The sequence below is a fragment of the Oncorhynchus clarkii genome, unplaced genomic scaffold (genome assembly GCF_045791955.1).
Source record: "Oncorhynchus clarkii lewisi isolate Uvic-CL-2024 unplaced genomic scaffold, UVic_Ocla_1.0 unplaced_contig_399_pilon_pilon, whole genome shotgun sequence".
In the NCBI taxonomy this organism is placed as follows: Eukaryota; Metazoa; Chordata; class Actinopteri; order Salmoniformes; family Salmonidae; genus Oncorhynchus; species Oncorhynchus clarkii.
This window is the reverse complement of record NW_027257972.1, coordinates 267,126-282,933: the sequence shown is the minus strand read 5'-3', so window position 1 is coordinate 282,933 and position 15,808 is coordinate 267,126. Positions and strand designations below refer to the sequence as shown.

Below are 15,808 nucleotides of genomic sequence, written 5' to 3'. Positions count from 1 at the left end.
CTGGTCTCGCATAAAATGATAAAGACAGTAAATCTAGCTCGTCTGTCAAAATATAGTGCAGACAGTAGATCTAGCAGGTCTGTCATAATGTAATAGAGACATTAGATCTAGCTGGTCTGTGATACTATAGAACGCACAGTAGATCTAGCTGGTCTGTCATAAATTAGTAGAGACAGTATATCTAGCTGGTCTGTCATAATATAATAGAGACAGTAGTTCGAGCTGGTTTTTCACATTATAGTAGAGAATGTAGATCTAGCTGGTCTGTTCTAATACAATAGAGACAGTAGATCTAGATGGTCTGCCATACTATAGTAGAGACAGTAGATCTAGCAGGTCTGTCATAATATAATAGATACAGTAGATCTAGCTGGTCTGTCATAATATAGTAGAGACAGTAGCTCTAGCTGGTCTGTCATAATATAGTAGAGACTGTAGATCTAGCTGGTCTGTCATAATATAATAGGGACAGTAGATCTATCTGGTCTGTCATAATATAATAGAGACAGTAGATCTAGCTGGTCTGTCATAATGTAATAGAGACAGTAGATCTTGCTGGTCTGTCATAATATAGTAGAGACACTAGATTTAGCTGGTCTGTCATAATATAATAGATACAGTAGATCTAGCTGGTCTGTCATAATATAGAGGAGACAGTAGATCTAGCTGGTCTGTCATAATATAGTAGAGACACTTGATCTAGCTGGTCTGTCATAATATAATAGAGACAGTAGATCTAGCTGGTCTGTCAAAATATAATAACGACAGTAAATCTAGCTTGTCTGTCAAAATATAGTACAGACAGTAGATCTAGCTGGTTGTAATAGAGACATTAGATCTAGCTGGTCTGTGATACTATAGAACGCACAGTAGATCTTGCTGCTCTGTCATAATATAGTACAGACAGTAGATCTAGCTGGTCTGTCATAATATAGTAGAGACAGTAGATCTATCTTGTCTGTCATAATATAATAGGGACAGTAGATATATCTGGTCTGTCATAATATAATCTATACATTAGATCTAGCTGGTCTGTCATCATATAGTAGAGACAGTAGATCTAGCTGGTCTGTCATCATATAGTAGAGACCGTAGATCTGGCTGGTCTGTCATAATATATTAGAGACTGTAGATCTAGCTGGTCTGTCATAAAATAGAAGAGACAGCAGATCTAGCTGCTCTATCATAATATAGTGAAGAAGGTAGATCTAGCTGGTCTCGCATAATATAATAAAGACAGTAAATCTAGCTCGTCTATCAAAATATAGTACAGACAGTAGTTCTAGCAGGTCTGTCATAATGTAATAGAGACATTAGATCTAGCTGGTCTTTGATACTATAGAACGCCCAGTAGATCTAGCTGGTCTGTCATAAATTAGTAGAGACAGTATATCTAACTGGTCTGTAATAATATAATAGAGACAGTAGATCTAGCTGCTCTGTCATAATATAGTAGAGAAGGTAGATCTAGCTGGTCTGTTCTAATACAATAGAGACAGTAGATCTAGCTGGTCTGTCAATATATATCGTAGAGACAGTAGATCTAGCTGGTCTGTCATAATATAGTAGAGACTGTAGATCTGGCTGGTCTGTCATAATATATTAGAGACATTAGATCTAGCTGGTCTGTCATAATATAGTAGAGACGGTAGATCTAGCTGGTCTGTCATAATGTAATAAAGACAGTAGATCTAGCTGGTCTGCCATAATATAGTAGGGACTGTAGATCTAGCTTGTCTGTCATAATATAATATAGACAGTATATCTAGCTGGTCTGTCATAATATAGTAGAGACAGTAGATCTAGCTGGTCTGCCATAATATAGTAGGGACTGTAGATCTAGCTGGTCTGTCATAATATAATAGAGACAGTAGATCTAACTGGTCTGTCATAATGTAATAAAGATAGTAGATCTAGCTGGTTTGTCATAGAAGAGTAGAGACTGTAGATTTGGCTGGTCTGTCATAATATAGTTGAGACAGTAGATCTAGCTGGTCTGTCATAATATAATAGATACAGTAGATCTAGCTGGTCTGTCATAATGTAATAGAGACATTAGATCTAGCTGGTCTGTGATACTATAGAACACACAGTAGATCTTGCTGCTCTGTCATAATATAGTACAGACAGTAGATCTAGCTGGTCTGTCATAATATAGTAGAGACAGTAGATCTATCTTGTCTGTCATAATATAATAGGGACAGTAGATATATCTGGTCTGTCATAATATAATCTATACAGTAGATCTAGCTGGTCTGTCATCATATAGTAGAGACAGTAGATCTAGCTGGTCTGTCATCATATAGTAGAGACCGTAGATCTAGCTGGTCTGTCATAATATATTAGAGAGAGTAGATGTAGCTGGTCTGCCATCATATAATAGAGACAGCAGATCTAGCTGGTCTGTCATAATATATTAGAGAGAGTAGATGTAGCTGGTCTGTCATCATATAATAGAGACAGCAGATCTAGCTGGTCTGTCATAATATATTAGAGAGAGTAGATATATCTGGTCTGTCATAATATTATAGAGACAGTAGATCTAGCTGGTCTGTCATAATATAGTAGAGACAGTAGATCTAGCTGGTCTGTCATCATATAGTAGAGACCGTAGATCTGGCTGGTCTTTCATAATATATTAGAGAGAGTAGATGTAGCTGGTCTGTTAAAATATAGTAGAGACAGTAGATATATCTGGTCTGTCATAATATAATAGAGACAGTAGATCTAGCTGGTCTGTCATAATATAAAAGATACAGTAGATCTAGCTGGTCTGTCATAATATATTAGAGAGAGTAGATCTAGCTGGTCTGTTAAAATATAGTAGAGACAGTAGATCTAGTTGCTCTGTCATAATATAGTAGAGACAGTAGATCTAGCTGATCTGTCATAATATAATAGGGACAGTAGATCTAGCTGGTCTGTCATCATATAGTAGAGACCGTAGATCTGGCTGGTCTTTCATAATATATTAGAGAGAGTAGATGTAGCTGGTCTGTTAAAATATAGTAGAGACAGTAGATATATCTGGTCTGTCATAATATAATAGAGACAGTAGATCTAGCTGGTCTGTCATAATGTAATAGACACAGTAGATCTAGCTGGTCTGTCATAATATATTAGAGAGAGTAGATCTAGCTGGTCTGTTAAAATATAGTAGAGACAGTAGATCTAGTTGCTCTGTCATAATATAGTAGAGACAGTAGATCTAGCTGATCTGTCATAATATAATAGGGACAGTAGATCTATCTGGTATGTCATAATATAATAGAGACAGTAGATCTAGCAGGTCTGTCATAATGTAATAGAGACAGTAGATCTTGCTGGTCTGTCATAATATAGTAGAGACACTAGATTTAGCTGGTCTGTCATAATATAATAGATACAGTAGATCTAGCTGGTCTGTCATAATATAGTACAGACAGTACATCTAGCTGGTCTTGCGTAATATAATAGAGACAATAGATCTAGCTGGTCTGTCATAAAATAGAAGAGACAGCAGATCTAGCTGCTCTATCGTAATATAGCAGAGAAGGTAGATCTATCTGGTCTATCATAACATAGTAGAGAAGGTAGATCTAGCTGGTCTCGCATAAAATTATAAAGACAGTCAATCTAGCTCGTCTGTCAAAATATAGTGCAGACAGTAGATCTAGCAGGTCTGTCATAATGTAATAGGGACAGTAGATATATCTGGTCTGTCATAATATAATCTATACATTAGATCTAGCTGGTCTGTCATCATATAGTAGAGACAGTAGATCTAGCTGGTCTGTCATCATATAGTAGAGACCGTAGATCTGGCTGGTCTGTCATAATATATTAGAGACTGTAGATCTAGCTGGTCTGTCATAAAATAGAAGAGACAGCAGATCTAGCTGCTCTATCATAATATAGTGAAGAAGGTAGATCTAGCTGGTCTCGCATAATATAATAAAGACAGTAAATCTAGCTCGTCTGTCAAAATATAGTACAGACCGTAGTTCTAGCAGGTCTGTCATAATGTAATAGAGACATTAGATCTAGCTGGTCTTTGATACTATAGAACGCCCAGTAGATCTAGCTGGTCTGTCATAAATTAGTAGAGACAGTATATCTAACTGGTCTGTAATAATATAATAGAGACAGTAGATCTAGCTGCTCTGTCATAATATAGTAGAGAAGGTAGATCTAGCTGGTCTGTTCTAATACAATAGAGGCAGTAGATCTAGCTGGTCTGTCAATATATATCGTAGAGACAGTAGATCTAGCTGGTCTGTCATAATATAGTAGAGACTGTAGATCTGGCTGGTCTGTCATAATATATTAGAGACATTAGATCTAGCTGGTCTGTCATAATATAGTAGAGACGGTAGATCTAGCTGGTCTGTCATAATGTAATAAAGACAGTAGATCTAGCTGGTCTGCCATAATATAGTAGGGACTGTAGATCTAGCTTGTCTGTCATAATATAATATAGACAGTATATCTAGCTGGTCTGTCATAATATAGTAGAGACAGTAGATCTAGCTGGTCTGCCATAATATAGTAGGGACTGTAGATCTAGCTGGTCTGTCATAATATAATAGAGACAGTAGATCTAACTGGTCTGTCATAATGTAATAAAGATAGTAGATCTAGCTGGTCTTTCATAATATAGTAGAGAAAGTAGATCTAGCTGGTCTCGCATAATATAATAAAGACAGTATATCTAGCTCGTCTGTCAAAATATAGTATAGGCAGTAGATTTGGCTGGTCTGTCGAAATATAATATAGACAGTAGATCTGTCTGGTCTGTCGTAATATAGTACAGACAGTAGATCTAACTGGTCTGTAATAATATAATAGAGACAGTAGTTCTAGCTGGTCTGTCATAATATAGTAGAGAATGTAGATCTAGCTGGTCTGTCATAATATAGTAGAGACAGTAGATCTAGCTGGTCTGCCATAATATAGTAGGGACTGTAGATCTAGCTGGTTTGTCATAATATAATAGAGACAGTAGATCTAACTGGTCTGTCATAATGTAATAAAGATAGTAGATCTAGCTGGTCTTTCATAATATAGTAGAGAAAGTAGATCTAGCTGGTCTCGCATAATATAATAAAGACAGTATATCTAGCTCGTCTGTCAAAATATAGTATAGGCAGTAGATTTGGCTGGTCTGTCGAAATATAATATAGACAGTAGATCTGTCTGGTCTGTCGTAATATAGTACAGACAGTAGATCTAACTGGTCTGTAATAATATAATAGAGACAGTAGTTCTAGCTGGTCTGTCATAATATAGTAGAGAATGTAGATCTAGCTGGTTTGTCATAATATAGTACAGACAGTAGATATAGCTGGTCTGTCATAATATAATAGATACAGTAGATATAGCTGGTCTTTCATAGTATAATAGATAGAGTAGATCTTGCTGGTCTGTCATAGTAGAGTAGAGACTGTAGATTTGGCTGGTCTGTCATAATATAGTTGAGACAGTAGATCTAGCTGGTCTGTCATAATATAATAGATACAGTAGATCTAGCTGGTCTGTCAAAATATAGTAGAGAGAGTAGATCTAGCTGGTCTGCCATAATATAGCAGGGACTGTAGATCTAGCTGGTCTGCCATAATATATTAGAGACAGTAGATCTAGCTGGTCTGTCATTATGTAATAGAGATAGTAGATCTAGCTGGTTTGTCATAATATAGTACAGACAGTAGATATAGCTGGTCTGTCATAATATAATAGATACAGTAGATATAGCTGGTCTTTCATAGTATAATAGATAGAGTAGATCTTGCTGGTCTGTCATAGTAGAGTAGAGACTGTAGATTTGGCTGGTCTGTCATAATATAGTTGAGACAGTAGATCTAGCTGGTCTGTCATAATATAATAGATACAGTAGATCTAGCTGGTCTGTCATAATGTAATAGAGACATTAGATCTAGCTGGTCTGTGATACTATAGTAGAGACAGTAGATCTATCTTGTCTGTCATAATATAATAGGGACAGTAGATATATCTGGTCTGTCATAATATAATCTATACAGTAGATCTAGCTGGTCTGTCATCATATAGTAGAGACAGTAGATCTAGCTGGTCTGTCATCATATAGTAGAGACCGTAGATCTAGCTGGTCTGTCATAATATATTAGAGAGAGTAGATGTAGCTGGTCTGCCATCATATAATAGAGACAGCAGATCTAGCTGGTCTGTCATAATATATTAGAGAGAGTAGATGTAGCTGGTCTGTCATCATATAATAGAGACAGCAGATCTAGCTGGTCTGTCATAATATATTAGAGAGAGTAGATATATCTGGTCTGTCATAATATTATAGAGACAGTAGATCTAGCTGGTCTGTCATAATATAGTAGAGACAGTAGATCTAGCTGGTCTGTCATCATATAGTAGAGACCGTAGATCTGGCTGGTCTTTCATAATATATTAGAGAGAGTAGATGTAGCTGGTCTGTTAAAATATAGTAGAGACAGTAGATATATCTGGTCTGTCATAATATAATAGAGACAGTAGATCTAGCTGGTCTGTCATAATATAAAAGATACAGTAGATCTAGCTGGTCTGTCATAATGTAATAGACACAGTAGATCTAGCTGGTCTGTCATAATATATTAGAGAGAGTAGATCTAGCTGGTCTGTTAAAATATAGTAGAGACAGTAGATCTAGTTGCTCTGTCATAATATAGTAGAGACAGTAGATCTAGCTGATCTGTCATAATATAATAGGGACAGTAGATCTATCTGGTCTGTCATAATATAATAGAGACAGTAGATCTAGCAGGTCTGTCATAATGTAATAGAGACAGTAGATCTTGCTGGTCTGTCATAATATAGTAGAGACACTAGATTTAGCTGGTCTGTCATAATATAATAGATACAGTAGATCTAGCTGGTCTGTCATAATATAGTACAGACAGTACATCTAGCTGGTCTTGCGTAATATAATAGAGATAATAGATCTAGCTGGTCTGTCATAAAATAGAAGAGACAGCAGATCTAGCTGCTCTATCGTAATATAGCAGAGAAGGTAGATCTATCTGGTCTATCATAACATAGTAGAGAAGGTAGATCTAGCTGGTCTCGCATAAAATTATAAAGACAGTCAATCTAGCTCGTCTGTCAAAATATAGTGCAGACAGTAGATCTAGCAGGTCTGTCATAATGTAATAGAGACATTAGATCTAGCTGGTCTTTGATACTATAGAACGCACAGTAGATCTAGCTGGTCTGTCATAAATTAGTAGAGACAGTATATCTAGCTGGTCTGTCATAATATAATAGAGACAGTAGTTCTAGCTGGTTTTTCACATTATAGTAGAGAATGTAGATCTAGCTGGTCTGTTCTAATACAATAGAGACAGTAGATCTAGCTGGTCTGCCATACTATAGTAGAGTCAGTAGATCTAGCAGGTCTGTCATAATATAATAGATACAGTAGATCTAGCTGGTCTGTCATAATATAGTAGAGACAGTAGATCTATCTGGTCTGTCATAATATAATAGAGACAGTAGATCTAGCTGGTCTGTCATAATTTAATAGATACAGTAGATCTAGCTGGTCTGTCATAATATAGAGGAGACAGTAGATCTAGCTGGTCTGTCATAATATAGTAGAGACACTTGATCTAGCTGGTCTGTCATAATATAATAGAGACAGTAGATCTAGCTGGTCTGTCATAATATAGAAGAGATAGTAGATCTAGGTGGTCTTTCATAATATAGTAGAGAAAGTAGATCTAGCTGGTCTCGCATAATATAATAAAGACAGTATAACTAGCTCGTCTGTCAAAATATAGTAGAGGCAGTAGATCTAGCTGGTCTGTGACAGAACCCAGTCACCCTGGCCCCTCCCCCCTACAGACCGCACCAATCCCCACTGTGATCAATTCAGTGTCAAGACGGCTCTAGGTCGCCTGCAACCGACTAATGATAGGTGTCTGAGTCGACTGACTCTCAGATAATCTTCCACTGCCTCGGCCCTGTTTACACCTACAAGGTGCCCCCCTCACACAGGAAAACACACTCAGAGCCTACTGACTGGGCCCTGTTTACACCTCCAAGGTTCCCCCTCACACAGGAAAACACACTCAGAGCCTACTGACTGGGCCCTGTTTACACCTCCAAGGTTCCCCCTCACACAGGAAAACACACTCAGAGCCTACTGCCTCGGTCCTGTTTACGAGGCTTTTATAAAAACTACACTTAGCGTGTTTAGATCACCTCTTTTTATTTAAACTAGGTTTGAGATGTGGTATCCACTCGCCTCGCTGCCTCTCAGATCAAAGGTGCTCCAGGTGCTCCATCTGCGCCGTTCCCAAAGTGTGGTGTCCCTGAGATCTCAAGTTAGAGGGATCCCTGGTGTACCATTTACCCAGGTCGTCAGGAGCGGTCACCAAATGAAGATTAACATCCCCAAATGTGGTTAATTTCTTTAATATCAAATGAGGAAACAAACTTATCACGCAAGTCAGAGTTTTTCTTAAGCTAAATCTTTATTCACTTAAGGGAGCAAGTCAATACAACGCATACATAAAGTGAATCAATTGAATGCTCTACGATAATGATTGCTGGTCGATGAATCACCCCCAGACTACTCATTGAGAGCCCCGAGACAAAAGTACAAAGGTCTTTTATAGCCAAGATACACCCCTTTCAATCTACATGACGAACAGCAGATGTATAGATGGGTCACAAGGTTAAGATTCGTATGAAAGATACTTATAATTCACAGCAGACAATATCTGCTGTAAAAACAGTACTCTGTGTGGAGACCAGGGTCTGGCCCTGGGGTAATCTCTCCCTGGTACCATAGAGAACAGAAACATTAACTCATGCTCTGGAATGCGGCCTCTTTAGGTTTTATCACACAAAAGACATTGTAAATCTCCTGTCAGTGTTATCTCCCAGAGGCCCATCCTCAGTAGAACACACAGACACAATAGTTCTAAGAACCCTCTATTCTGTTGCATAACACAACCATTTGATACAATAAAAGTACAATAACATAATGTTGCAGTTTTGCTCTCAGTGTCCACTGAAAGTTGACTAGTAACAACAACTGGGATATGAAAGACACCCACCATGAGACCCACTAAATCTGCCCAAGAAGAGGCAAACAAAAGAAAAACCCACAACAAACTTAAAGACAGGACGCAAACCAAAAAGGTGTTGACTCTCCACATCTATCAAGACAACTGGAGCACTGGGCCAGACACACTTAAATAGAACCTGGACCAGCTCAGGTGAAACACCTTCCTACTAATGAGATGGACAAGCCAGCACAGGTGTAACACATACTGACTAACGAGGTGACACCAATCAATCTCTTCCATTTCAGAGCCTGGATTTTTCCCCTGAGGCTAATATCCAAATTATGTTGAAATCAATTGATAAGGGGGCAAACGTTTAGGCTTCTACATTGAGACTATTAAAATAACCCTAAAACAATGTTAAAATATTCTACATTGTGACATTAATTCGTTGAAATCATGAAACAACTACTTCATGTATGTATTTTCTAATATTTGATCAGAGATCATTTATCAGATTATCTCTGGTCACAGCTATGAGATTTCAATCCTGTGTGTGTTCTCTGGTGAAGAGTCAGAGAGCCAGATGAAGCAAATCTCTTCCCACATTGACCACAGCTATAAGGTTTATCTCCTGTGTGTTTTCTCTGGTGCACTGTCAGCTCTCCAGATTGACCAAAACCCTTCCCACATTGATTACAGCTATAAGGTTTCTCTCCTGTGTGTGTTCTCTGGTGTTGAGTCAGGTGGACAGATCGAATAAAACCCTTCCCACATTGATTACAGCTATAAGGTTTCTCTCCTGTGTGTATTCTCTGGTGTTGAGTCAGAGAGCCAGATGTAGTAAAACACGTCCCACATTGACCACAGCTATAAGGTTTCTCTCCTGTGTGTATTCTCTGGTGTTCAGTCAGAGAGCTAGATGAAGAAAAACTCTTCCTACATTGACCACAGCTAAAAGGTTTCTCTCCTGTGTGTGTTCTATGGTGTACAGTCAGAGTGCTAGATGTACTGAAACTCTTCCCACACTCACCACAGATATAAGGTTTCTCTCCTGTGTGAATTCTCTGGTGTCGAGTCAGATGGCCAGATGTAGTAAAACTCTTCCCACATTGACCACAGCTATAAGGTTTCTCTCCTGTGTGTGTTCTCTGGTGCACTGTCAGCTCTCCAGATCCACCAAAACTCTTCCCACATTGATCACAGCTATAAGGTTTATTTCCTGTGTGTGTTCTCTGGTGTTGAGTCAGAGAGCCAGATGAAGTAAAACACTTCCCACATTGACCACAACTATAAGGTTTCTCTCCTGTGTGTATTCTCTGGTGTTCAGTCAGAGTGCTGGATGTAGTAAAACTCTTCCTACATTGACCACAGCTAAAAGGTTTCTCTCCTGTGTGTGTTCTCTGGTGTACAGTCAGAGTGCTAGAGGCAGAAAAACTCTTCCCACATTGACCACAGCTATAAGGTTTCTCTCCTGTGTGTGTTCTCTGATGAATTTTAATGCCTGATGAAGTGAATCTCTTCCCACAGTCAGAGCAGCAGTGAGTTCTCTTCCCTGTGGGTCTCTGTGGGTGTTTATTGAGGTGTTCTGATCTGGAGAGACTATTCTCTGCCTCTTCAGCATCATGAGGTTGTTGAGGCTCCCCAGAGGATCCACGATAGTCACGTCTCTCTCCTGTGTGAACAACAAAGTCAGACAGATGATTAAAGGCCCACAACAGCGGTAATCCAGTATAAAAGGTGATGCCAACAGCATAGCCATGATGTTGTACAACAATTGACATCTGTAATGAATGTTAAAATTATTTGACAATTGTCTTAAAACGAGCAAGAATAGTCATATTTTGTCTTGTTTTCATATTAGAAGTAACATCCATGATTGTAGGCTAAAATTGCAGCACGAGGGCAATGTGACTGCAGAAACTCCTCCCTGCTAATGAGGAAACCGATAGTTATGGATGTACTATATCTGCCTGGAGCAAAAATGGTGAGCAAAGATTTTAGTTTTTCACAATGTATTCTGAATATGAATGGGGGAAAACTCAGGGGAGTAACCTCCATTTCCAGGTTGCTAATGAGTCATTTTCACACTGCTTTAGATGTTAATTGTAAGGCTCGATTGAATGTCCTGTTTAATATAATGTTTGCTACAGTATTATGAACTATGTGTAATTATTGAAGAACCGCGTTAATGACAGTATCCTTTTGGGTGTCAAGAAAGTAAAGATTCTATTTTTTATTTCACCTTTATTTAAACAGGTAGGCTAGTTGAGAACAAGTTCTCATTTACAACTGCGACCTGGCCAAGATAAAGCATAGCAGTGTGACAAAAAAACAACAGAGTTACACGTGGAATAAACAAACATGCAGTCAATAACACAATAGAAAAATCTATATACAGTGTGTGCAAATGGAGTAAGGAGGTAAGGCAATAAATAGGCCACAGTAGAGAAGTAATTACAATTTAGCAAATTATCACTGGAGTGATACATGTGCAGATGATGATGTGCAAGTAGAAATACTGGTGTGCAAAAAAGTAAATAAAAACATGGGGACGTGGTAGGCAGTTGGATGGGCTATTTACAGATGGGCTATGTACAGCTGCAGCGATTGGTAAGCTGCTCAGATAGCTGATGCTTAAAGTTAGTGAGGGAGATGTAAGTCTCCAACTTCAGCGATTTTTGCAATTCGTTCCAGTCTTTGGCAGCAGAGAACTGGAAGGAAAGGCGGCCAAAGAGGTGTTGGCTTTGGGGATGACCAGTGAGATATACCTCCTGGAGCACGTACTATGGGTGGGTGTTGCTATGGTGACCAGTGAGCAGAGTTAAGGGGGAGCTTTCCCTAGCAAAGACTTATAGATGACCTGGAGCCAGTGGGTTTGGTGACGAATATGTAGCGAGGGCCAGCCATTATAAGTCAGAACCGTCCAGAGTAGTGATGCTAGTCAGGCGGGCGGGTGCGGGCAGCGATCGGTTAAAGAGCATGCATTTAGTTTTACTTGTGTTTAAGAGCAGTTGGAGGCCACAGAATGAGTGTTATATGGCATTGAAGCTTGTTTGGAGGTTTGTTAACTCTTGGATCTACCCATCCCGGACCCGGGAGAATTGTCATCAACTGACACTAAGTAGCATAACGCAACGGACAAAAAATCTTACTAGAAAATATTAATATTCATGAAATCACAAGTGAAATATATTCAAACACAGCTTAGCCTTTTGTTAATCACCCTGTCATCTCAGATTTTGAAAATATGCTTTACAGCCAGCAAGACAAGCATTTGTGTAAGTTTATCGATAGCCTAGCATAGCATTTTGTCCAGTTAGCAGCAGGCAATCTGGTCACGAAAATCAGAAAAGCAATCAAATTAAATCGTTTACCTTTGATGAGCTTTGGATGTTTTCACTCACGAAACTCCCAGTTAGATAGCAAATGTTATTTTTTTCCAAAAATATTATTTTTGTAGCCGAAATAACTCTGTTAGTTCTTCACGTTTGGCTGAGAATTCGACCAGAAATTGCGGTGATGACTTCGCAGAAAAATATTCCAAATTAGCTCCATAATAGCAACAGGAACATGGCAAACGTTGTTTATAATCAATCCTCAAGTTGTTTTTCAAATATCTATTCGATAATATATCAACCGGGACCTGGTGGCTTCTTAGTAGGAAAGAGAGAAACAATGGCCGCATTTGTCTTTTACGCACAAAACACTCTGAGACCTACTGTAGGACCCATAACTTCACTAACAATAACATAGACCTACTGTAGGCCCCATAACTTCACCTAACAACAACATAGACCTACTGTAGGGCCCATAACTTCACCTAACAATAACATAGACCTACTGTAGGACCCATAACTTCACGTAACAACAACATAGACCTAGGACTATAAATCATTTCATATTTCAGGTGATACATGGAAACTAAAATGTCTTTGTCATGACATTTCATAACCTGATCACCAGATAATTTTGTCAATAATCCCACTAAGCTACTCTGTAATGTGTTGTCATTCTAAATGTCCTGAACAGTGCTCTACACATTATGAGCTAAGTATCTCTGTGTCCAAACAGACTAACGAGACCCTACTGTAAATCAAGCAGACAATAACACATTATAAACACCAATTTGTTAGGGATGTTGGATCCAACATGGAGCACGGCATAACTGTCTTTACCAGAGTAATGAATGAAGAAGCACTTTGGTTGTTGTTGCATGTCGTGATGTTTGTCATTTGACTGGAATTCAGAAAATTATTTCCTGGATCAGCTGATGATAGTTGAACATGTGACTGTAACTAAACAGCTACAGTATTAAGAATGATGTGTAATTATTGAAGAACCGCGTAAGTGACAGTATTGATTTGGGTGTTAATAAAGTTATTTGGGTCAATAAAGTTAAGGTGACTCTTGGTTAGAACCACTGGATTTTGCAAACTCAAATTATTTATAATTTCTGTGCCCATGAAAACTGTTTTCCCAGCGTAACATAAGGAGACACTAAATGTTAAGTAGGTAGAGTGCATTTCAGAGATCTGACTCCCAAAAAATGTACTAACAGGACAATAACCTAAACCACAAGGCCAAATCTACACTGGAGGAGCTTACCAAGATGACATTGAATGTTCCTGGGTGGCCTAGTTACAGTTTGGACTTAAATCGTATTGAAAGTCTCTGGTAAGACTTGAAAATGGCTTTCTAGATCAAAAACCGACTTGACAGAACAGGAAGGATTTTAAAAAGAATAATGAATTTCACATGAAGGTCAGTCGCCTATTGGATGACATCACGACTTCCCATCAAGCCAACTCCTTAAATACCTTACTATGACATCACTCACTCCTTCTAGTTTCCAGTTGTCTAAAAAAACACTATTTTGCTCAAAACATTTATTTTGTTTCCCTTTAGTGTATTTGTTTATCACTTTTCAATAGGAAAAGTTAAAAATCACTGGAGGACGTCATGAACAATTCATACAATACAAAAACATATTCAAGAGTAGAACGCCCTTTTAAAATTCACACATTAGTTCAACAACTGCAGAGTTTGTGTCCCTGTTTTATAAGATAGTACTCACTGTATTTACTGGTGTTAATCAGATCAATGTCCCTGTTTTATAAGATAGTACTCACTGTACTTACTGGTGTTAATCAGATCAATGTCCCTGTTTTATAAGATCACTGTATTTACTGGTGTTAATCAGATCAATGTATTTCACTGGTGTTAATCAGATCAATGTCCCTGTTTTATAAGATAGTACTCACTGTACTTACTGGTGTTAATCAGTTCTCCAGTCTTCTCTTCTTCGTCCTCCTCTAATGTGACAGTAATCTCCCCCTCTTCGTCCTTCCTTAAAAAAACGTCTTCATCTTCTTTCACTGTCACAGTAACCTCCTTCTCTCCAAAACCTGCATCCTCCTCTTCTTTTACTGTAACATCCTCCTCCTCCTCTTTCACTCTGAACGCGTCTTCCTCGTCTTTCACTGAAACGTCTTCCTCCACCTCTTTCACAGTAACAGCCTCACCCTCTACTTGTTCTTGTATTGTAACAGCCTCCTCTTTGACGAGAGCTTCTTTCTCCGTCCAGCAGATCTTCTCTTCTTTATCAGGAGGAGAGTAGCTTAGTGAACTCATGGTCGGGGGTAACAGCTAGTTAGCATTAGCGATTAGACTAGTGCTAACTTGACCAGACAGCTAATTGACTTACAACGTAAATATTACATTAAATGAGGTAACTAGTTGTTTACACATAAGTATGTTTAAATCATAGTGTTAAATAAACCAGTAAATTGTCTAAAGAGCTTGAATGTTCCGACTTTGTTGTCCAGCGAGCTACCGAGGTGGCTGCAGTTGTTGAAGAAGCGTTCCGTCCACTAGATTATACGTCACAGTAGAAACATCGCCTGAAAGTCACATATCGCCATCTGCTGTCTGGAGGGAGGAAACGCAGTTGAGGAGTGAAAACTTTTTTTCTTCTTCATTGAATTATATTATAAAGCAGTTTAGATAAACATTTTTTTCCTCTCCATTTAATAAGAATATTATATCAACACGTACAAAGAGCAACAAGTGTTGTTTGATTAGTTCAGTTTTTTTATGAGATTCTAAAACAAACTCTACATCAACTCCACATCTATATTTCTGATTCAGTCAAATAACTAGATTTCAAAAAAAGCACCTAGTTATTGATACCCTTGATAAAGATGAGCAAAAATTACTGTATGAAATAAATAAATAAACTTTACCCACTACCAGGATATTTTAGCCCAAAACCTGGATACCTCTCTGCTAGGAGGCTGACACTTGGCCATAAGTGGATCTTCCAGCAAGACACATCATCATCCACAAAGAGATGGTTACTTGGGCACAAAATCAACATTTTCCATGGCCATCTCAGTCTTCGGACTTGAACTCCCTTGAACATCTGTGGTTTGAATTGAACAGGGCAGTCCATAAGCGTAGACTAAATAAATCAAAGACCTGGAGAGATTCTGTATGGAGGAATGGTCTAAGATCCCACCCAATGTGTTCTCTAATCTCATAAAACATTTTAATGTCATTATCTTTTTCAATTGTATCAGTATAAAATAATATCATTTCCCTTTTATTGTTGGTGTAACAATAAATCATGTAGATGTATATAATGAACAGACTAGGTCTATACTGCTCCTACATGGTATAACAATACATCATGTAGATGTATATAATGAACAGACTAGGTCTATACTGCTCCTACATGGTGTAACAATACATAGATGTATATAATGAAAAGACTAGGTCTATACTGCTCC

General features: G+C 38.2%; 1 protein-coding gene across 1 annotated transcript; it reads right to left on the bottom strand.

Moving 5' to 3' along the window:
• Nucleotides 1-9,624: 9,624 nt before the first annotated feature.
• Nucleotides 9,625-14,651, bottom strand: LOC139394356 (zinc finger protein 180-like; the record flags this gene model as incomplete). The annotated part of the gene is made up of 3 exons (XM_071142404.1): nt 14,291-14,651; nt 10,008-10,692; nt 9,625-9,839 (listed from the first exon to the last, which is right to left on the bottom strand). Coding segments are annotated over exons 1-3 (1,261 nt in total), but the record flags the coding sequence as incomplete, so codon positions are not given.
• Between the last annotated feature and the right edge of the window lie 1,157 nt (nt 14,652-15,808).